General features: G+C 36.0%; 1 protein-coding gene across 12 annotated transcripts in view; it reads left to right on the top strand.

Annotated features, from left to right (window-relative positions):
- CTNNA3 (catenin alpha 3) overlaps positions 1-18,238 on the top strand; it is a 447,191-nt gene that overhangs the window by 361,185 nt on the left and 67,768 nt on the right. For all 12 annotated transcript variants that reach the window (XM_090144866.1, XM_090144867.1, XM_090144868.1 and 9 more), the window contains one exon: positions 8,364-8,515. In XM_090144866.1, coding sequence (XP_090000992.1) covers positions 8,364-8,515 — 152 coding nt within the window. The remainder of the gene's footprint in view (positions 1-8,363; positions 8,516-18,238) is intronic.

The following is an 18,238-nucleotide window of genomic DNA, read 5'->3' as shown; positions in this document are numbered from 1 at the left end:
AAGGCACAAGGAGTTATCCATACTCATCTAGCGTAGCCTACCTCTATTATTTCCTCAGGAACTTTGGTATTCCCATTGATATTTCCTGCCTAGCCCCCCTCACCTCAAACTTTTAAAATATATTTTATTTTTTAACAAGTATTAAGGTTTGTCAGTGTCTCCTGTCCATATATGTATGGTATTTTGGTGTGATATTTTTTCACTTTTCCTAATTTCCATATGCATGTGTATTCATATAGGAAATAAGTCAGCAGAGAAATTCAACTATAGAAGTGAATAGGATTAAGATAATCACTTGGAATATAGAAAATACATTGTCTAAAAATGTTTTCAATTCAGATTTAGCACAATGACTTACTACTTTTTTTAGAATTCCTCTGTTAGCAGATTATAAAACAAATAATTTCATAGAATCATAGAATCCATAGAGTTGGAAGGAACCTTTAAAGGTCATGTAGTCAACTCCCTTGTAATGAACAAGGACATGCACAGCAAGATCAGGTTGCCTGGGGCTTGATCCAACCTCACTTTGAAAGTCTCCAGGGATGGGGCATCAACCACATCTCTAGGCAACCTGTTCCTGTGTCTCACCACCCTCACTGTGAAAGACTTTTTTCTTAATGTCCAAATGTAAGTCTACCTTCTTTAAGCTTGAAGCCATTTCCCCTTGTTTTATCACCACAGACCCTGCTATAGAGACTGTCCCCTTCTTTCCTGTAGCTCCCCTTTAGATAATGAAAGGCCGCTCTCAAGTCACCTTGCAGCCTTCTCTTCTCCAGGCTGAACAGCCCCAGCTCTTTCTGCCTGTTCTCATAGGAGAGGAGTTCCATTCCATGCACCATTTTTGTGGCCCTCCTCTAGATGTGCTCCAACAGCTCTGTGTCTCTCCTGTACTGAGGACTCCACATCCGGGTGCAGTGCTGGTGAGGACTCACCAATGCACAGTAGAGGGACCTCCGTTGCCCCGCTGCCCATGCTTCTTTTGATAGAGCCCAGGGTATGGTTGGCTTTCTGGGCTGCGAGAGCATGCTGCTGGCTCATGTCCAGCTTTCCATTCACCAGTACTTCCAGGACTTTTTCAGCAGGGCTGCTTCCAATCCTCCAATTCCCCACTTAGTATTGTAGCGAGATTTGCCTCAATCCAGGTGCAACGTATTGCACGCAGATTTACTGCACTTCATGAGGTTCACCTGGGTCCACTGCTCAAGCCAGTCCAGATCCCTCTGAATGGCATCCTGTCCCTCTGGTGTGTTGACCACAGCCCACAGCTCGGTGTCATCAACAAACTTGCTGAGGGTACACCTCAATGTCAGTGTCACTGGTGAAGATATTAAAGAGTATCAGTCCCAGCACTGATACCACTCATAACCGATCTCCATCCAGACATTGAACCATTGACCACCACTCTCTGGACTTGATCCTGCAAGCCAGTTCTTTATCCATTGAGCAGTCAACTCATCAAATTCTATGTTTTCAATTTGGAGAGAAGGGTGTTGTGGGAGATTTTGTCAAAAGTCTTGCTGAGGTCAAGGTAGATGACATCAGTGGCTCTTCCCTTGTCTGTTGATGAGTGACACAATTATTTCTTGTCATATTATCTTAGAAAGTCAATTTTGGACTTGGAAAAGATTTGCTGAAGCTCTGTTAGCATTTTAGAAGCTTCAGACAGCTGTGTTCTCTGCTTTTGCTGGGTCTTGTGGCTTAACTCTAGGAAGCATAGTATGTGGTTCAAGTTTGCTCTGTTACAGAGTAATAATGACTGCTTGTATGTCTGAACCATTTAATTGTCTTTGTGCTTATGTTTTCCAGATAGGGAATAGCATCACTGTTATGTGTGTGTTTAAAAGAGGGATTAATTACAACATTTTCCTACTTCAAACTAGGATTCTGTGGGATAGACATTCATTAGTAATTCACATTGCCAGTGATCATTTCACTTTTATATTTGAAAATTCTGTTCCTAAAAAATCTAGCCCTTAGTAGCTGTAAGCATGTAAATACCATGAGAATGCTGCCATAAATTCAGCAGTGGTGACAGCAGTTCTTAATGATGTTGGTCATTAAGGTGATCAAGAAATCTTTGGCAGGGAACATGGAGTAGAAACTGGTGTCTTCCCATTTTCACTATGATATTTTCTATGCTTTTTCACCCTTTCTATAGAACACTAAAGGGAGTGATCTCATATGCTGTCTATCTACTTCATTTCATTTTTGGGAGTTCTATTTTAAAGATGTAATTCTAGTGTGCTTATCTCTGGGTTAAATAGAAGCAAGTACTAACTATATCACACTTCATTATGCAGCTTCTTCTGTGCAGAAGAACTCTGTTTTGAGTAATACTTCTTGATAATAAATCTTGATGCAATACACTTTTAGCATGCAAGAACTGTAGTGTGAACACTACAGTCTTTTTTTATTCTTCATGCTCTAAACAGTTGGGCTTGGGGAGACAGTATGACGATGGGTTGTGGGTTCAGAGATCTTTTATCCAGTATACTGGCCTAGGATTGGGGGTGATAGGGGAGCATAGATTAAATATTTAATGTCTTCACAAGTTCAGAAAAAGTTATTAATACCTTTTCCAGAGTGTAAACTACAAGCTTGTTACAGAAACTTGAAATGTGAACAATATTTGAAAAAGCAAAAGACACATTCATAAAACTTTCATGCTCTCTTATATATGTGTTTACATATCTCTGCAAGTCTTTTGGCACAGTGTTAACAATGAAATGTTAAATGTCACCAATTTGGCATTATATCAGAGAAATACTAGGAGCCTTGAAACTGTCTGTACAATAATAGAATAAAATTTAGAAAAAGCTTAATCTAATTCATATTAGCACTGTATTGTGTTAATTTGTAATAAAATCATAGATGACTAGAGTTTCAAAAGACAATGTCACTGAGTTCAACCCTTTGCAGTGAGTGCAGAATCATCTTTGTATAGAGTAATTCCATTATTACAGTAATGTATTTTTGAACACACATAATGAAGGTGTCTTCACCATTCATTAAAGTTTATTCCATTCCAAATAGTGTAGCTTGGGTGTTATAACTCAAGCTTATGTCAGAATAAGCCCATGCATTTCAGATGATGTGCCTTGGCCAGCACAGCTGCATTAGCTCAGATGGATTTTATTTGATAATTTATTTATTTTAATAGTCCTCCACATACCACTGTAGATTAAAATGACATTAAGTATAGTTATAATACATAGCGTTCAAATTGAGTTTACCAGACTATACAGGTCTGTTCTTATGAACTGAAATTCTTAGGTACCACTATAGAAGAAATTGTAGGTACTTATTTTCAAATCTCAGGCTTTGAGAAATATTACTTGGTCTCAAAGAGTGAGATGAAACAAAGAAGTACTGAATAAAGACTGTATAGTTAAGTAACTAGATTTTAAAATTCATTCTGTTTAGCTGTATTGTCCTACATTGAAGTGGTAGCTGTTTCTAACCCTTTTGGCCACACTTCACTTACACTTCTGATGTCCATTATGCCTTTGAATTTAGGTGAATTCCTGCAATTGGGAAACCACTAAAATCTTCTGAGGGCAAATTGTCTATACACAACAAAGTGACTTTCATGGTAGGTGATCAGATTATGGAGGATAATAAAAAATTCAAGATACACACCACTTGTCACAACTCTGTGATTATTCTGCCACAGGGATACTCACCTTAACTTCTTGCTGAAGATGAAGGGCATCTTTAGAACAAAAATTTTCAGTCCTGGTAGTACATTTCATTCTCACTAATAAAAATGAATCAGCCTGGAGGCTTGTTCAGATCAGCATAGAGTTTCTGTATACCTGATTATCATATTGAGAAGTATCCTTATGAGGGTAAAGTTGAAGTTCCTTTGCTTTGTGACTTTCTCAGTTTTAATCAAACCTAGATGAACCTGATCAAACTTAAGCTCAGGCTTTGCTGACAGGCATTGAGTAAATTTGAAAGGAAGAAAGAGAAAAATTCATAAATTATGCTACTGTACAATTTTTTTTTCCTTGCTAGAAAGGTAATTGTTGATTTGCTGATTTACTTTTTCATTTTGTTTCTGTTAAATTTTTTTACCTTAGTAATGTTCCTTTTTTTGAACATTAACCTAAGATGTGAAAAGTATGCTCATGTCTTTGCTGCTTGACTTGTAGCACTTAATGTGGTCAGGATTTATACGTATGCTGTAATTCCTTTCTTTGTATAACCTTTGTATGACCCCTTTAATTGGGACATCAGGAGACTACTGATTAGTCCCTGAATTAGTCTATTACTATCTATTAAAACATCGGGCTTGCCTGAGCTGTACTGGAGTGCGCGTAAAAATTTCAAGTATAAAAGCAAAAAAACTTCCTTTTTTTAATACTTGTTATTAAAACATTAAAAGAAAGCATCAAAAACATAAAGCTAGCAGTTTGGAAATGTATGTATTAAAAGGATCAGGTTTTGATTATTATTTTTTTTAATTTCTCTTAATCAACATCTCCTTACAGTTTTTACCTACAAAAATCAGAAGAATCAACAGTATATTTTTTGGAAATTGAAATAGTAACTTTTTACTGTTAGAACATAAGTGGAATTTCATATATAGTTGGTGGACCATGTCATTCCTGTATTTAAGAAAACATGTCAAATTAATGTGTCAATTATATGTGGTCTAATAAAAAACCTAAATCCACCCTGCTGTATTCTCAGATCTACTGAAATCAAAGCAAGACCCCCAGTGGTGTAAGTAAATTTTAAATTAGATTCTTAAAGTTCAGAAGATGTTTTGGAGGAGGTTAGTGAAATAGTGAACTCAGTTTTTTGGAATATTTTCTGAAGAGAAAAAACAGTTTTTTAAAGATGCTGCCTTCTGCTATTCTATTGCCCTGAGTTTTCCTCATAATGAAAAAAGTACTTGCATGAAAGGTGCCAATGAGCCACGAATCTGATTAAATGTTAGGAGGATGCTAGGTAATAGGATCTGTAGTAACAGTTTTTTATACAAAACTAATGTATTTTTTTATCATTAGATATGGTCTTATTAATAGAAACCTTAATATTGTAAGTGTATTTTAAAAGTAGGATTAGTGTCAAGGATCAGTGGATTTTTTTATATGGGCTATAAAAAGTTCATGTCTGTGTGTGTTACAGATTGACTTTAAGACCTTTTTAGATGAACTCTGCATATATACAATTTTAACTATAGAGACTGTTGCTTTTTCAATATTGATCCATCTTGGTTGCTGATGGAGTGATCTTAATCATTTAATACATGTTAGAAACTGCTGGTAGAATGGCTCATGTTTTCATAGGATTATAGAATCTTTTGAGTTGGAAGGGACAATTGAAGATCATGTGGTCCAATCCCTGCAATGAACAGGGACACTTACTGCTAGATCAGGTTGCTTAGAGCCTGGTACAGCCTGATCTTGAATGTTGCCAGGGATGGGAAAACCATCACATCTCTGGACAACGTGTTCCAGTGCTTCACCACCCTTCTTATACGGTACTTCTTCCTTATATCCAATCTAAATCTCATCATTTTTAGTTTGAAACCATCTCCTCTTGTCCTATCATAACTGACATGCTAAAGAGTCTGTCCCCTTCCTTCTTGTAGTCCTCCTTTAGATACTGAAAGGCTCCTCTCAGGTCTCTCCAGAGCATTCTCTTCTCCAGGCTGAACAGCCCCAGCTCTCTCAGCCTGTCGTCATACGGGAGGCATTCCATCCCTTGGATCATTTTGGTGGCCTTTCTCTGTATGGGCTCCACAGACCCATGTCTCTGTCAAAGGTCTCACTGAAGTCCAGATGGATGATGTTAGTGACTCTTCCCCTATCCACTGATGTGACCCCCGTTACCAATTACCATTACAAACAAGGGGATGAAAGGATTAAGAGCAGCCCTGCTGGAAAAGACCTGGGTGTACTGGTGTACGTCAGCCTTCTCCTTGTCTGCAGTTGCCAGTCTGCCCTTATTACTCACTGAGGGGGTATACTGTGGACTTTCCTTTTCTGGTTCTTCTACTCATAGAAGCCTTTCTCTGTAAAATCAGTTCTCCTGACTTTGTTACTAAAAATAGCAGACATAGTGCTGCTAATGGGAATAAATTGATTAGTAATATGTACTTTTCCAGGTTACCTTTTGTGATCATGGCATACTGATGTGTTAGCTTCTGAATTAAGAGTTTGGTCATGACTTCTATTAAAATATAATTAGTTCATTAGTTATTTTTTATTGGAGATGGCAAGGTCCAGGGAGGTCTAGGAGGAGAGAACCACAAGAAAAGGCCAAGATAATTGTTTATTTAAACAAGAGAAAAATTACCAAAATAAAAAAGTGCAATTTCAAGAAGTGTGCAGGTGTCATGAAGTCTATAATTTAATCTGGGGTGTTCACAATTGCTGATGAACCATACTAGTATTTCTTGAATCATTTTCTTCTTAAGTCTTCCGCTTTAGGAAAGGCAGGATTACAGGTATTTTCCCACAATTTTTGTTGAGAAAAAAGAAAAATTGTAGCAAAACCTAAACCAGTGCTGGTGACCGCTGTCACTGTCACCACTGCACCACCCACTGCCTCGCTGTGCTCATATCCATTGTTTGATCTCCATAAGTGTTCAGTAAGTGGTGAATGTCAGTGGGTGCAATTTTTTTCTGCATAAAGGAATTCATTTCCCCACCTTTGCTTCTCCTACGCTTCCATGTCTGACACCATTCTGTCAGGCTGCCCCTCTACTGCCATCTGTCACTGCAACAAAATGCAAGGGAATACTGTCAGGAAGGTTCAACCTCTACTGCTGTACCGACAGCAACCACCTGTGACAGCATGGGCCAACGTAATATAGGAGGCGTTGCTTTCAGAGCAGCGCTCATAAAGAATACTTAATGTTAAAATCACAAAAGTGTTACTTCTCAAGTTTATGCTACTTGAAATTTTTAAGGTTGCTTACAATTTTTCAAATTTTCATTTTCTTTCTGAAGAGTTGAAAAAATAAATCTAGTTTAACCCATTTTTATCCTGTATTTTCTTTTTGCCTCTTTTTTGGTTGCTTAGAATAATAAACCAGAATATATGAAATATGCTCATTATTAATGCAGGTCTAGTCAATGTAATGCAGAATATGTTTCAGAGAGGTGCCTAACCCATTTAGGAATGTATGATGTAAACAATTTTTGATGGCACTGAGCTGTGAATAAGTCATGGGTCCAAGAAAACCTCTTTTTGTAGTCTTTTGCTTCAGAACTCTAAAACCAAAAGGCTGGAGTCATGGATTTGAGGGAATTAACAAGTCAGATACAGGAAAAATGTCAAAATAATAAGAATTGTTTGATAACCCTCTGACAGCATAAATGAAATGTCAGAATGTGACGAGGAGATTGTTATTTATATATTTTAGAATTTGAGTTTTGTCTTTTTGTATTGTCTGTGTGTGCAAATGATGCCGATGATAAGCAACTGTCTTAAAAATGGATACCTGTTTCTTCTGAAAGAGAGGCTTCTGAGGTCTTACATCTATTATCAACTTTACCCCTGGATTTGCTTGTAGTTGTGAAGGAAGGGATGGAAAGCATAATATACTCTTAGTTGAAACCAACGTAGAGCCTGAAAAGAGCTTCTCTTTCTAAAGGTATATACATTATTCCTATTGAATATTGCATATGTTAATACCTATCTCTTTTCTTCCTGTTTCTTCTGTTTCTCTAGCCTCTAAGTGATAGGAAGAAGTACTTGAAGTTTTGTTGCAAATGAGTATGAACTATACTTGTTTGAGGATATGTGTATGATGTATTCTCTGGGTTTGGTATCCTTTGCTTTTTTTTTGTTTAAAGGGTGAAGGGAGATGCAGTGGTACCAGTGTGTTAAGCAAAGTAGTACCAACTAACTTGAAAATTTACATTTTCTGTTTGATTTGAGAAAACAAGGGTCAGCTCCCGTGGTATGTCCAAGTGGCTCTTGATATTTTTTATTTTAAAGATCTTTAAGTAGTTATGTTTCGGTTCAGACTGAAAGCAAATTGTGAAATAGGTGAACAGTAGTTTCAACTTTGAGTGAGGTCCTTGGGTGATTTTGCTGTTGAAATCAGTGGCAAAATTTTAGGAGTATTGCCATCTACACCTTTTTAAGGCTCTATTGCTCTTCAGTATTAACTATTGACAGCTTACATGCATGCCAAGTGCATTTTTGTCACTCTGATGTGCTCCTGCTTACAACCAGCCACATTACTATGATAATGCTTTTATAAATAGCATTTTAATTAATGTGACTGGCAGCTCACCAGACAGAAAAATTAGAGGTTTTATCCTTGTTGGCCTCAATGAATTTTGTTTTTATCTGTTCTAAGTTTTTTATTTTGTTTGCTTGTTTGTTTTTAATAGTGATTCCGGAGTTCATTAGTCAAGTAAATATTGCACTGGAAAGCTTAAGCAAGAATACAGTACACCTGTTTGATGATAACCAATTTGTGGATGTTTCTAAGAAGGTTTATGATACAATTCACAACATCAGATGCTCAGTCATGATGATTCGGGTAAGTTTTTGATTTGTTCATTTAAAGTTCTTCTGTAAGATAATTCAGGACATAAGGGCATTTTTAGGAGAGCTTAGAACTGTGTATAACAACTAAGCCCCACAACTCATATTCAGATTTAACTGATTTGGGGATTTTGTGTTGTGAGGAGGTACGACTGTTGTGACTCGGGGAAATTGAATCCTCTTGTGTGGAAAACAAGGTTACCAAATCAGAATGTTGTAGGAAAATGTGTTTTATTCTTTAAAAATATTTGTGTGTATTGAGTTGATAAGAAATCTTCATTAATGATAAGCTTGTTGCTACAAACTGATTGTAGTTCTGCCCTTAACCTTATTTGATGGAATGCAGGAACAGAGGGTATCATCCTGTTAATCTCTTGGAGTTTTGCCGGTTGCGTACAAGAACACTGAACAGCCTGACTTCTGTAAAATGGATACAATCAATGTAGTTATCCTAGTTTTTATTCTGTAGTTCAAGAAGAATTTTACCCAAATACTTTCAGTCTGCAAATCCAATTTCAAGAGATGCAATGCAATGCAATGCAATGCAAAAAAAAAAAAAAAAAAAAAAAAAAAAGTAGTTTTTTTAAAAATAAAGTTAATAATAAAAGCACAGATAAATTTTCCAAGAAATATTGATGAATTTGGAATAAATAAATAGATTTTTATTATTTGCTTTAAATATAAAAATACATTACATGGTAAAATTTGTGGAGAAAATTAATTACGGAGGCTCTTCTTATCATGTTAGAATGCCTAAGATAGTTTCAGTGAGAATTCAAATGTGTAGAATCAAATTTTAAGTTTATCAACCTTGCTGCAATTGTCACTTAGGAAATTTTTTATGAACTGAAGATCTTGAAACACTGATATATGTCTTACTGTGCTCTCACTTCACTTACAGTGATTTTTGATAGCTCTCCAACAAATTAGTCTTAATTCTTAGAATGATTGTCAGTGTGTTGTTTTTTTTTTTTTTTGTTTGGTCATTGTGCATATAACCAGGCCTAAAAAATTATAGAACTATTTGGTGATTTGGTTATCTAAAGCTTGGTCTGTTTGTTTTGTTGGCATCTAACTTTGTGAAGCAAGATGCAACCAGTACTATTTAATTTTGTTACAACTGCTTGTGAAAGTTTTATCACTGTTCTTCTGGTTTTCAGTTCAGCAGCATTTTTTCATTACATTTCTTAGTCCTATTTGAACCTGACTTTTACTACATGTATTCAAGAAAATTTCATATATCTTCTTGCCTTCTGTTTCTCCCTGTCACTATTACTTTTGAGGAGGCTTCTGCTGTTACATCTCCCAGATGTTCACTTTTTATGCCATTGTGTCTTGATGATGGCAGCAGCAACTCAATTTGCTGCTCCTTTAAACTGTGTATGTTTTGATATTAGTTCAAGCTGGAGATGTTTCTGCTCCAAAGGACGTTTTTTGTGATGTGTTTTCACAACCAGATACTTTAAAGGATGAAATTTATCTGCTAATTGGGGAACTAATAACCTTTCTTCAGGAAAGAAGGTTTACAACAGATACTTTCAGAATCAAACAGGAAAGATGAACATCTGCCAAGTCACGTTTAAGCAGTGAGAACCACTGCTATTACAATATGCTTAATTGGTAGAGTTTTGAATGTTTTCCTCTTCCCTGTAAGGGAGCAGTCAGTCTTTGGAAATGAAAGAGCAGGCTCAACTTACTGAAGGGCTGACGTTTGCCTCCTTCACACTTCAGATATTCTGGTAGATGATCTCAGCTACTTTTTGTGGTCAGACTGTGAATGATATCAGTATGCAGATATTACTTGTTGGCTTTAATTCTAGTCCAGTCAGGACTTGGATTAATTCTAGGATGAAGCTCTGTGCCTTAGACACAGGAAAAAAGTGTATATATGTAATAATAATAATAATAATAAAGTGATATGTAATATCCTTTCCTTGCAAACTAGACAACAATGCAAATGTTTGGGACAACAGGACAGTTGTATTCTTTCCCTCTGCCTCCTTTAATTCTGTGCATCCTACTCAGGGAAAACCAAATGCTGGTATATGTGATACAAAAGGTTCTTGTTGAAGTTTAATGAGTCTGTCTTTCCTTATTTGCTGGTGGTGATCTCTGTGCCTATCTCAATCTCAGGATAGCCAGCTCACAGGCTTGTACTTGCTCACTGTGTTCCTACACTTTGCAGAAGGTTCTTGCTCATAGCAGTGGTTCATGTGGAATGGATTTATTTGGCAAAACAAACCAGACTGAAACAGATACTCTTTTAGGTAGCACAGTCTGTTCCAGTGGTCGTAGCCATAGAAACTTCATTGTAACGACTTTTTTCTAGATCAGTTAAGCTTTGTTTAATACCCATGTTGTTCATGCTATCCTAACTATATGACTTGGACTGTTTCATTTTTAAATTTTATTTCATTTTGAATATTATAACTTTTTTTTTTCTACTTGTTGTTCTGTTAGATCTGGATCTCCCATATGTCCAGTCTTCTTGAGTTTGAACTCCTTATAATCTGATTATGACTGACTCCTCCTTCACAGAGTTTTTCATTTGGGGAGGGAAATGAACTGAGGAGTGTAACATATTTCACAGTCTCTGTGAAGATACAGACACTCCAGATAGGTTACTCTGAGCTTATAGTCTCACAGTCCTCCATGATGTGTATATATGTCTGGACAGCCACTCAAAAAAGTAAAGTATGTTATGTCCCCTCTACTTCTTTCTGGGCATGAGGGGAAAATAATTTGCTCTGAGAAGACTGTACATATGCATAATACATAAAAGCATGGATGCTTTGTAGAAGTGTGCTTTGTAGATGCATACTACATCTATAAAATCATAAATCACTGTACAGCACCTAAACATACAGCATAAGTATGAAGATTTCTTAGCCAGTCTGTCTTCCACTTTTGCTTTGCAATTGTAATTTGACAAGGCAAAAAAATTACAAAGTATCAGAAATTATGGTGTTGGCTGAATTTGGAACTATGAATAGCAAAGAGCAGATACTTCTCCTGTCTGAGGCAGTTATGGCCAATTGGATAACAACATGCCTACACCTTTATTGAAATTTCCATTATCCTAAACAAAAGATGTGTATGGGTTTGAAAGCAATGTGGCTTAAAGTGTATTCAACTGTATTTGGATGGATTCAGCATCGACAATTGCAAACTCATGACAAAAGCTCAGGAGATGAAAACAAAAGGAGTTTAATTCATTAAAAAGGACATGTGCAGCTTTCTAGTTAATGAGTGCCATTTTTCAGAAATTGTCATGAGAAGGTTTTTTTGATGTTTGGTGAAATGATAGTCTGCTACTCCACCATCCCTTGGAGATACTGACTGCCAGCACGGGAAGAGAGCGGAGAAAACCCTGGCATTCATTTTTTTTGAGCACAGATTTATTTGCATTCCTTATTAGATACGTTCCAGGCAATGTCAGTTTCATTTCAGTCTGGTTATAAGAAGCTTTAGTAAATCTGATGGTTATTCAGACCTATGCTGCAAGCACAGCAGCCAAGGTGAGGAAATAAAAGCATTCTGGGGCCAGATTTTATAGGGCCTCACTGATACTGTGCCAAAGAACAATGTGTGGCTGATCACAGAGGATTTCAAGACTAAATCAAGGAAAGAAATTGTTGATCAAAATATAATTTGAAAATGTAAATTAATGAGGATGCTGATTCACAGGGGGGGGATTTTTCAGCATCAGAGTAAAAGTGGAAACTCACCAGATCAGTTCCTCAGGAAGCATCTCAAGCATGTAATTACACAGAGTGAATGTTTTTTATAATATTGTCCCTAACTGTCAAATGCTGCCAAATACTGTTATTACTGCAGATTATCAGATATGCTTTTCAAGGTCCAAGCCTAACCGTAGATACATAAAATATTAATTCCTGTCCTACAGGTATAATGTGCGTAACACTTGAGAGCAACTAAATACTTAGATGGTGTGCTGCACAGATGAGCTCTAACAGAAATGCTTCTGAAACTACAGGATGTGTCCTCTAAGATGTTTTCCATCATTTCACTTGCAAGGATGATGAATTCCTCCGTTGGTAGCTGTTAATTTGGCTGTTTCGTCCAGGGTGTATTAACTGCATGTGCTTATTAGCATCACACGCACCTTGTCTTTTTTCTTTTTTCCTTGATTATTTAAGTGTCAGATTTTTGTTGAATCGTAAAGGCTTGATTTTGCACACTAACTTGTAGATGGTGTATTAATCAGTATATTGCTTTTGTGGCAATACACTGGGTAGATAAGAGACAGAATTTAGCTATTTGGAATAAATGTGGGAAAGGCGGAAGAAACAGGTGGACAGTCTTTGAGATAGTAATTATGAAATGATGCTTAATGTTAAAAATGTTGTTTAATGTTAAAAACAAAACAAAACAACAGGCTTTATGTGAAAATGTAGTTTGTTGAATAATATGAGACAGCTGAATTGAAGTAACAGCTGATAATATCCCATTAGGATATTGGGTACAATAGAGAGGTAGTAACTAGAAGTATACAATGAGTGCAAATAGTTGAAGTGGTGATGAAGTCATCCTAACATAAATACATAAACAGGAGTGGCAAAGAATTCTCCAAGTTCTGAGTTTCCTGGAATTCTTTGGTTTTATCGGAGATAGAAAGAGGAAGGCAAAATGTTCATATACACTATTATATATACACTATTAGATGCTTTTAATAATCTTTGTTCATAGAAACAGTGAATGAGTGAACTTCTATTGCCAGATTTTATGAGAGGGTAGGAAATTTTTTTTGAGATTGCAGTTCTTGTCTAATGCAGTATTCCCCTCATTTTAACACATTTCTTATAGATCTTTTCTGCTGTATGTGTATTCTATGTGCTGTTTCCTTCAGAATTCTAGTATAGTGGTTACAGATTCCCTCAGAGTTTATGGTGTTAGGCTTTTTGAGTGTTTCTTCTGCAGACTGTATCTTCATTGCCATTGAGCAGCTATTCTCTGTGCCACATTCATCATTATAGTCCCTCTCACCCTGAGAACAGGCATTTTGGTTTTGCATCATACCTACATAATTTTATTTCAAATAGATTCTCACTGTATTCCCAGTCCTCTCCTTGTCTTTTTGTTTCTTTGGCTAATCAGTCTTTCACTGTAGATTTTAATGTCCTTTGTAAAATCAAATGCAGTTTAACTACACATTCATTTATTTACTGTATTGCCTTTTTAAATGTTTTGGCTATACCAGAATATCCTTGATATGGATTCCATTTTTCTTCTTCCTTTGATTGCAAAAGCTGGTATTTCACCCATTTTTAAAGAAATGTAAGAGAGTTCATTGATAAGAGAGATTATGAGCTCTTCAGTCCAGTTGATTTCTCTCATCATGGCAGAATTTGGTCTTATGTATCCAGCAGAGCCGCAAGAATATTCAGACCATACACTTCTGGGAAAGGAAGATGGCAAGTGATGAAAACCTTTCTATCATCCTTTTTCTCTTTCAGCCAGTTAATGTCTCTATTAAAATGTACCTTTGCTTTTATTAATGACTGGATTATCCTTCACATGCAGGATTTTCTCCCCTTTTTTATTTCCATAATTGGGTTGAATTAGATCCTGCCATGTGCAGGCAATAGCACTTATGAATTGAATCTCTATTTAAAAGGTAGAGAAAATAAAGCTGGGAAACTAATTAGAAAAACATGTTTACTGCAGTCCTACTGCTGTTTGTTTTTCAAAGAGAGCTGTGAAAACTCATGGTGAGAAAAGAGCTTATATTAACCTAATAAACTTCATTCTTAGTTGTCTGAAATTTATGAATCATGCTGACTCATTACAAATAAATATTGGGAAACCAGTTAAATACTTATTTCTTAATTTTTTTCTATCCTACACCAGCTGCTGAAGAGGAAGAATTTGTACAGTAGCAATTAGCAAGGCAGGCAGACCTGCAACTCTCATCACCTTCTGCCACTCCTGACCTAATTAGGTTGGAGCTGACCTTTCTTTCCCTCAGCTCCTTGTCACCTTACCTGGCTGAAAGAGATTTTCTTGTATGTTTTTGCTTGTTCTCCTTTACACACTATGCTTCTAATAGAGATGTAGTCAGTACTTGTTATCTTGTCATCCTTTTTTTTCTTTTCTTTTTTTTCTTTTTGTATCTGTACCAGGAAAGAGTTTTCTACCCTTGTTATTTAAGAAAAGATGTACTTTGCACTGATTGTTACCAAGCACATTCTTCCATGCACTACTTTCTTCAAATGGTGCTTTTCTAGCTCATTCTATCAGTCCTGTCATCCAAAGATTGGTGTATCTTGATGCACTATGACTGAAAAAGGATGTGATATCTCGTGTCATTTAAAAACGATCCCAGAAATGCCATTCATCTGATAATAACTGTTAATACAGACATTTCAGTTTAGCAGGGGGCCTCCTCAGTGTTCTTCAGATTCTCTTTAAGGCTTCATCAATTCGCTGAGCTTGCAGTGGGAATATTCAGATTAGTGAAGGAAGTATTTGTGAACATACTTGGAGTCATCGCCCTTCCCTCCCACATACAATTATGTGTAGAGTCACCAAAAATGGGCTGACACAATTGTAGTACATCTACTGCTCTTTCCAACACATTGTCTGTCAAAAATAGCACACATCTCTACACCAGATTGTAACCCTACTCCACTCTTGGTTGAGTAGCCTAGAGCTCTTGGAAACCATCTGTATCAAAGCAAAGAGTGGCACTGGCAATGTGAACTTGCTTATGATGTGTGATCTATAAGTCATTCTTTCATCCCAGGAATCAATACTGGGCATTTTTCAGTTTGTATTTGAATAATTCTGTTGCTGTAGAGTGCAGGCTGGAAGTACGTTGTGTAGAACAGAAAATAAATTCAGCCTAAGAAGTCTACTTAACATGTCGCAAACATACTGATGTTTTCAGTTGTTTATTAGTTATTAATCCTGATTAATTACTATTTCTGAAGGAGTGGAACTGAGGCAGAACTGTGACAATTCTACTTTTATATTCTTTGATAGTATCTGAAGATGACGTGCACTATTGTGAAAGGTACTATTCTTGAAAACTTTCTAATTGCAGTGCACTGTAAGCACATATACTGGGAGGGAATGAGACATCCATAGCATATCTTCAAAATAAGATATAGATCTACATTAGGGGTGAATTGTGACCTTGCTTGGTTTTGCTTATTTACTTTTTATTCCATGTGTAAGCAGTCTGTGAAGCTACCTGAAAAGACATCTGTTCTGTTACTGATTTAACTGTTTTAGTTCCACACTTCTGTCTTTTGGAAGACAGGTTGGGATGGCAGATTATACCATAAGAAAGTACTAGATGATGTTATGATTAATATCTCAGGGAAGTGGTTTTTATAGGTTTGCATTGTTTTTTAGCTTTTTTGGGTCCTGTTTATGTTAAACATTTTTGGGTGTTTTTTATGCATTGTAGGAACCACTTTGTTATTAGGGATTCAGCTATTCTAACACTTTCAGAGCAGAAAGTTCCATCTGATATGTCTGAGAACTAATCCTACAGAAAGAGTTGCTCAGATCTTCATTTAACTTTCTGGTATTTAGTGTCTTTTGTTCATTTCCCCCCCCCCCCCTTTTTTAAATGTTTTATTTGTGTGTTTGTTTTTTATTATAATTTCAAGCTTTTCTTTCCATACAGAAAAAGCAAAAAAATAGTGTTCTATTCTCATCTCCGAATCACTCTAAATTTGTTTACTTACCCCTTCATTTTGTTTGCTGTGTTCAATCTGCTCACCTATTGCTTGTGTATCTAAAAGCAAAGTGTGTAGCGTTGTTATGCTTTGTTCTTCAAGATTCACAAAACATGCAGCAATATGTAGTTGCCAGACTGCTCTGTAAGGTAGAATGGATTGGCTAAAGCCTGGTAATTGATAGATTGACTTAAGGCTATGTGGACACCTGCTTTATTCTGGGGTTTGTATTCTGAGTCACATAAAAAGTGTTACTGGGGAATGTTATATTTATGTTGCAGAAACCTTGTTTATTTGGTTTCATTATCAGGAAAATGAGGTGACTTTAAACCACCAGACCAAATATGCATATTTTTAAGTAAAACCTTCTTGCAACTTGTTCTCCCCACCCCATTATTTGGTTTGCTGGCATCTCTAGATAGGATCCCCAACATGGAGATAACCATCGTGGAGAAAAGTAACTCCAAGCTCTGTCCCATATAGGTTCCATTCTGTATGCTAAATTATCTACATATGCATTATCAAGAAACTTATGTTATTTATCCCTGAGTATACTTTGGGAAGTCATCTCATATTGTAGAAATACTTCTTTGTTTGTATTATATATCTTTATTAGCACCATAAACTCAGTCATATTTACTATGACTTTACCTTGCATATATCCTATGAAAATGCTCTGTACTGCAACAGTTTTGGGACATAGTCTGCATACATTTCAATTTAACATGCTGTCATTCTATTAAATGCTAGTCTCCATTTAGTACCAGGTCAGTTTGTATTTCCAAATAAATAAGGCTGATTTGTGTTTTTTGGAAAGCTATTACAAACAGCATTTTGCCTGTATTTCAGGTTTATGTACCACATAAAATACACTCAAGGGTCTGATTTTCTGCCACCTTCATTAGTTTAAAGCCTTTAATATCTTCCACAAATCAAGTGACCATTACAGTTCTTTGTACAGTAGTATTGGTGTTTTTGATGCTTAACAGAGCAAAAAAGGCACACAGCAGAGAATCTGTAAATAAATCCCACTCTCTGTCTTTTCTTGAAAGTTTCATCCCATTGTCTTCAACTTGTGAGCAAGCTGCTCCTCTGGGAAATGTCTTCAGTTCGGAGTAGTTGCAAGTTGCTATGAATATCTGTTCTTAAGAGTTGATGTGATTTCACAATTATTTTCAAAACTTTGTTAGTAGAAAAAAAAAAAAAACAACAGATTAAATTATTGATTTTTAGAAACAGGTGGTGTGTTCTCATCTCAGATAGGAGGAAGGAGGTATAAGAAAAAAAGTAGATGCTCAACCTTTTAATCTCAAACTTTAGAATGAAAACCAAAGCACAAATACATTTTTATTTCACTCAAAGCAGGATGGTCCTTCTCCTCCTGCATTTTTAGGTCCCCTTTGCTTAAACCATTGACGTAGAGTGAGCATGATTGTTGAGGATTTATAGATTTTTTTTTTTTTTTAACAAATAAATTGAATTGACTGTCTGGCATCTGTTCTATATTCCTGCACTTTCAAACTACCGAGTTTTTACCTTTCAGCTTGTTGCACATCCTTCAACTGCTGCCCCTACACCCATGTTTCAGCCATTTGCATAGTTTTGCTGCCTTCTGATTTCAAAAAGGTCTTTGTTACTTAAAGAATCAGAATATGTAGTGACTTATCAGTAAAATAGTAGAAAATACAAAATCCAGTTTTTCAGTTAAAAAAAAAATCAACAACTAGAATAGGAATGATGCTCATTTTCAGTATTTTCTGTCTTGGATCATCTCTCTCAATTTTTTTTTTTTTTTTTTTTTTTGCAGGGAATTTATGGTTTTAGATTTTGGTTCTTTTTAGGTATAAAATGAGTAGTGGGTGGAAAAATAACCCCATTGCCCCTGTATGTTCAATTCCTACATTTTCCAGTTACATTCATATGCTATGTTATTTGTACATAAATAAGTTAACTTGTAGTATAAGAATGTCAAAATCAGATGTACACTTTCAAGCAAGAACATGAATATT

This window comes from Phasianus colchicus, chromosome 8 (assembly GCF_987193195.1).
Source record: "Phasianus colchicus chromosome 8, bPhaCol1.hap1.1, whole genome shotgun sequence".
Taxonomy (NCBI): Eukaryota; Metazoa; Chordata; class Aves; order Galliformes; family Phasianidae; genus Phasianus; species Phasianus colchicus.
The sequence above is the reverse complement of the archived record's forward strand: the minus strand, read 5'-3'. Positions and strand labels throughout refer to the sequence as shown.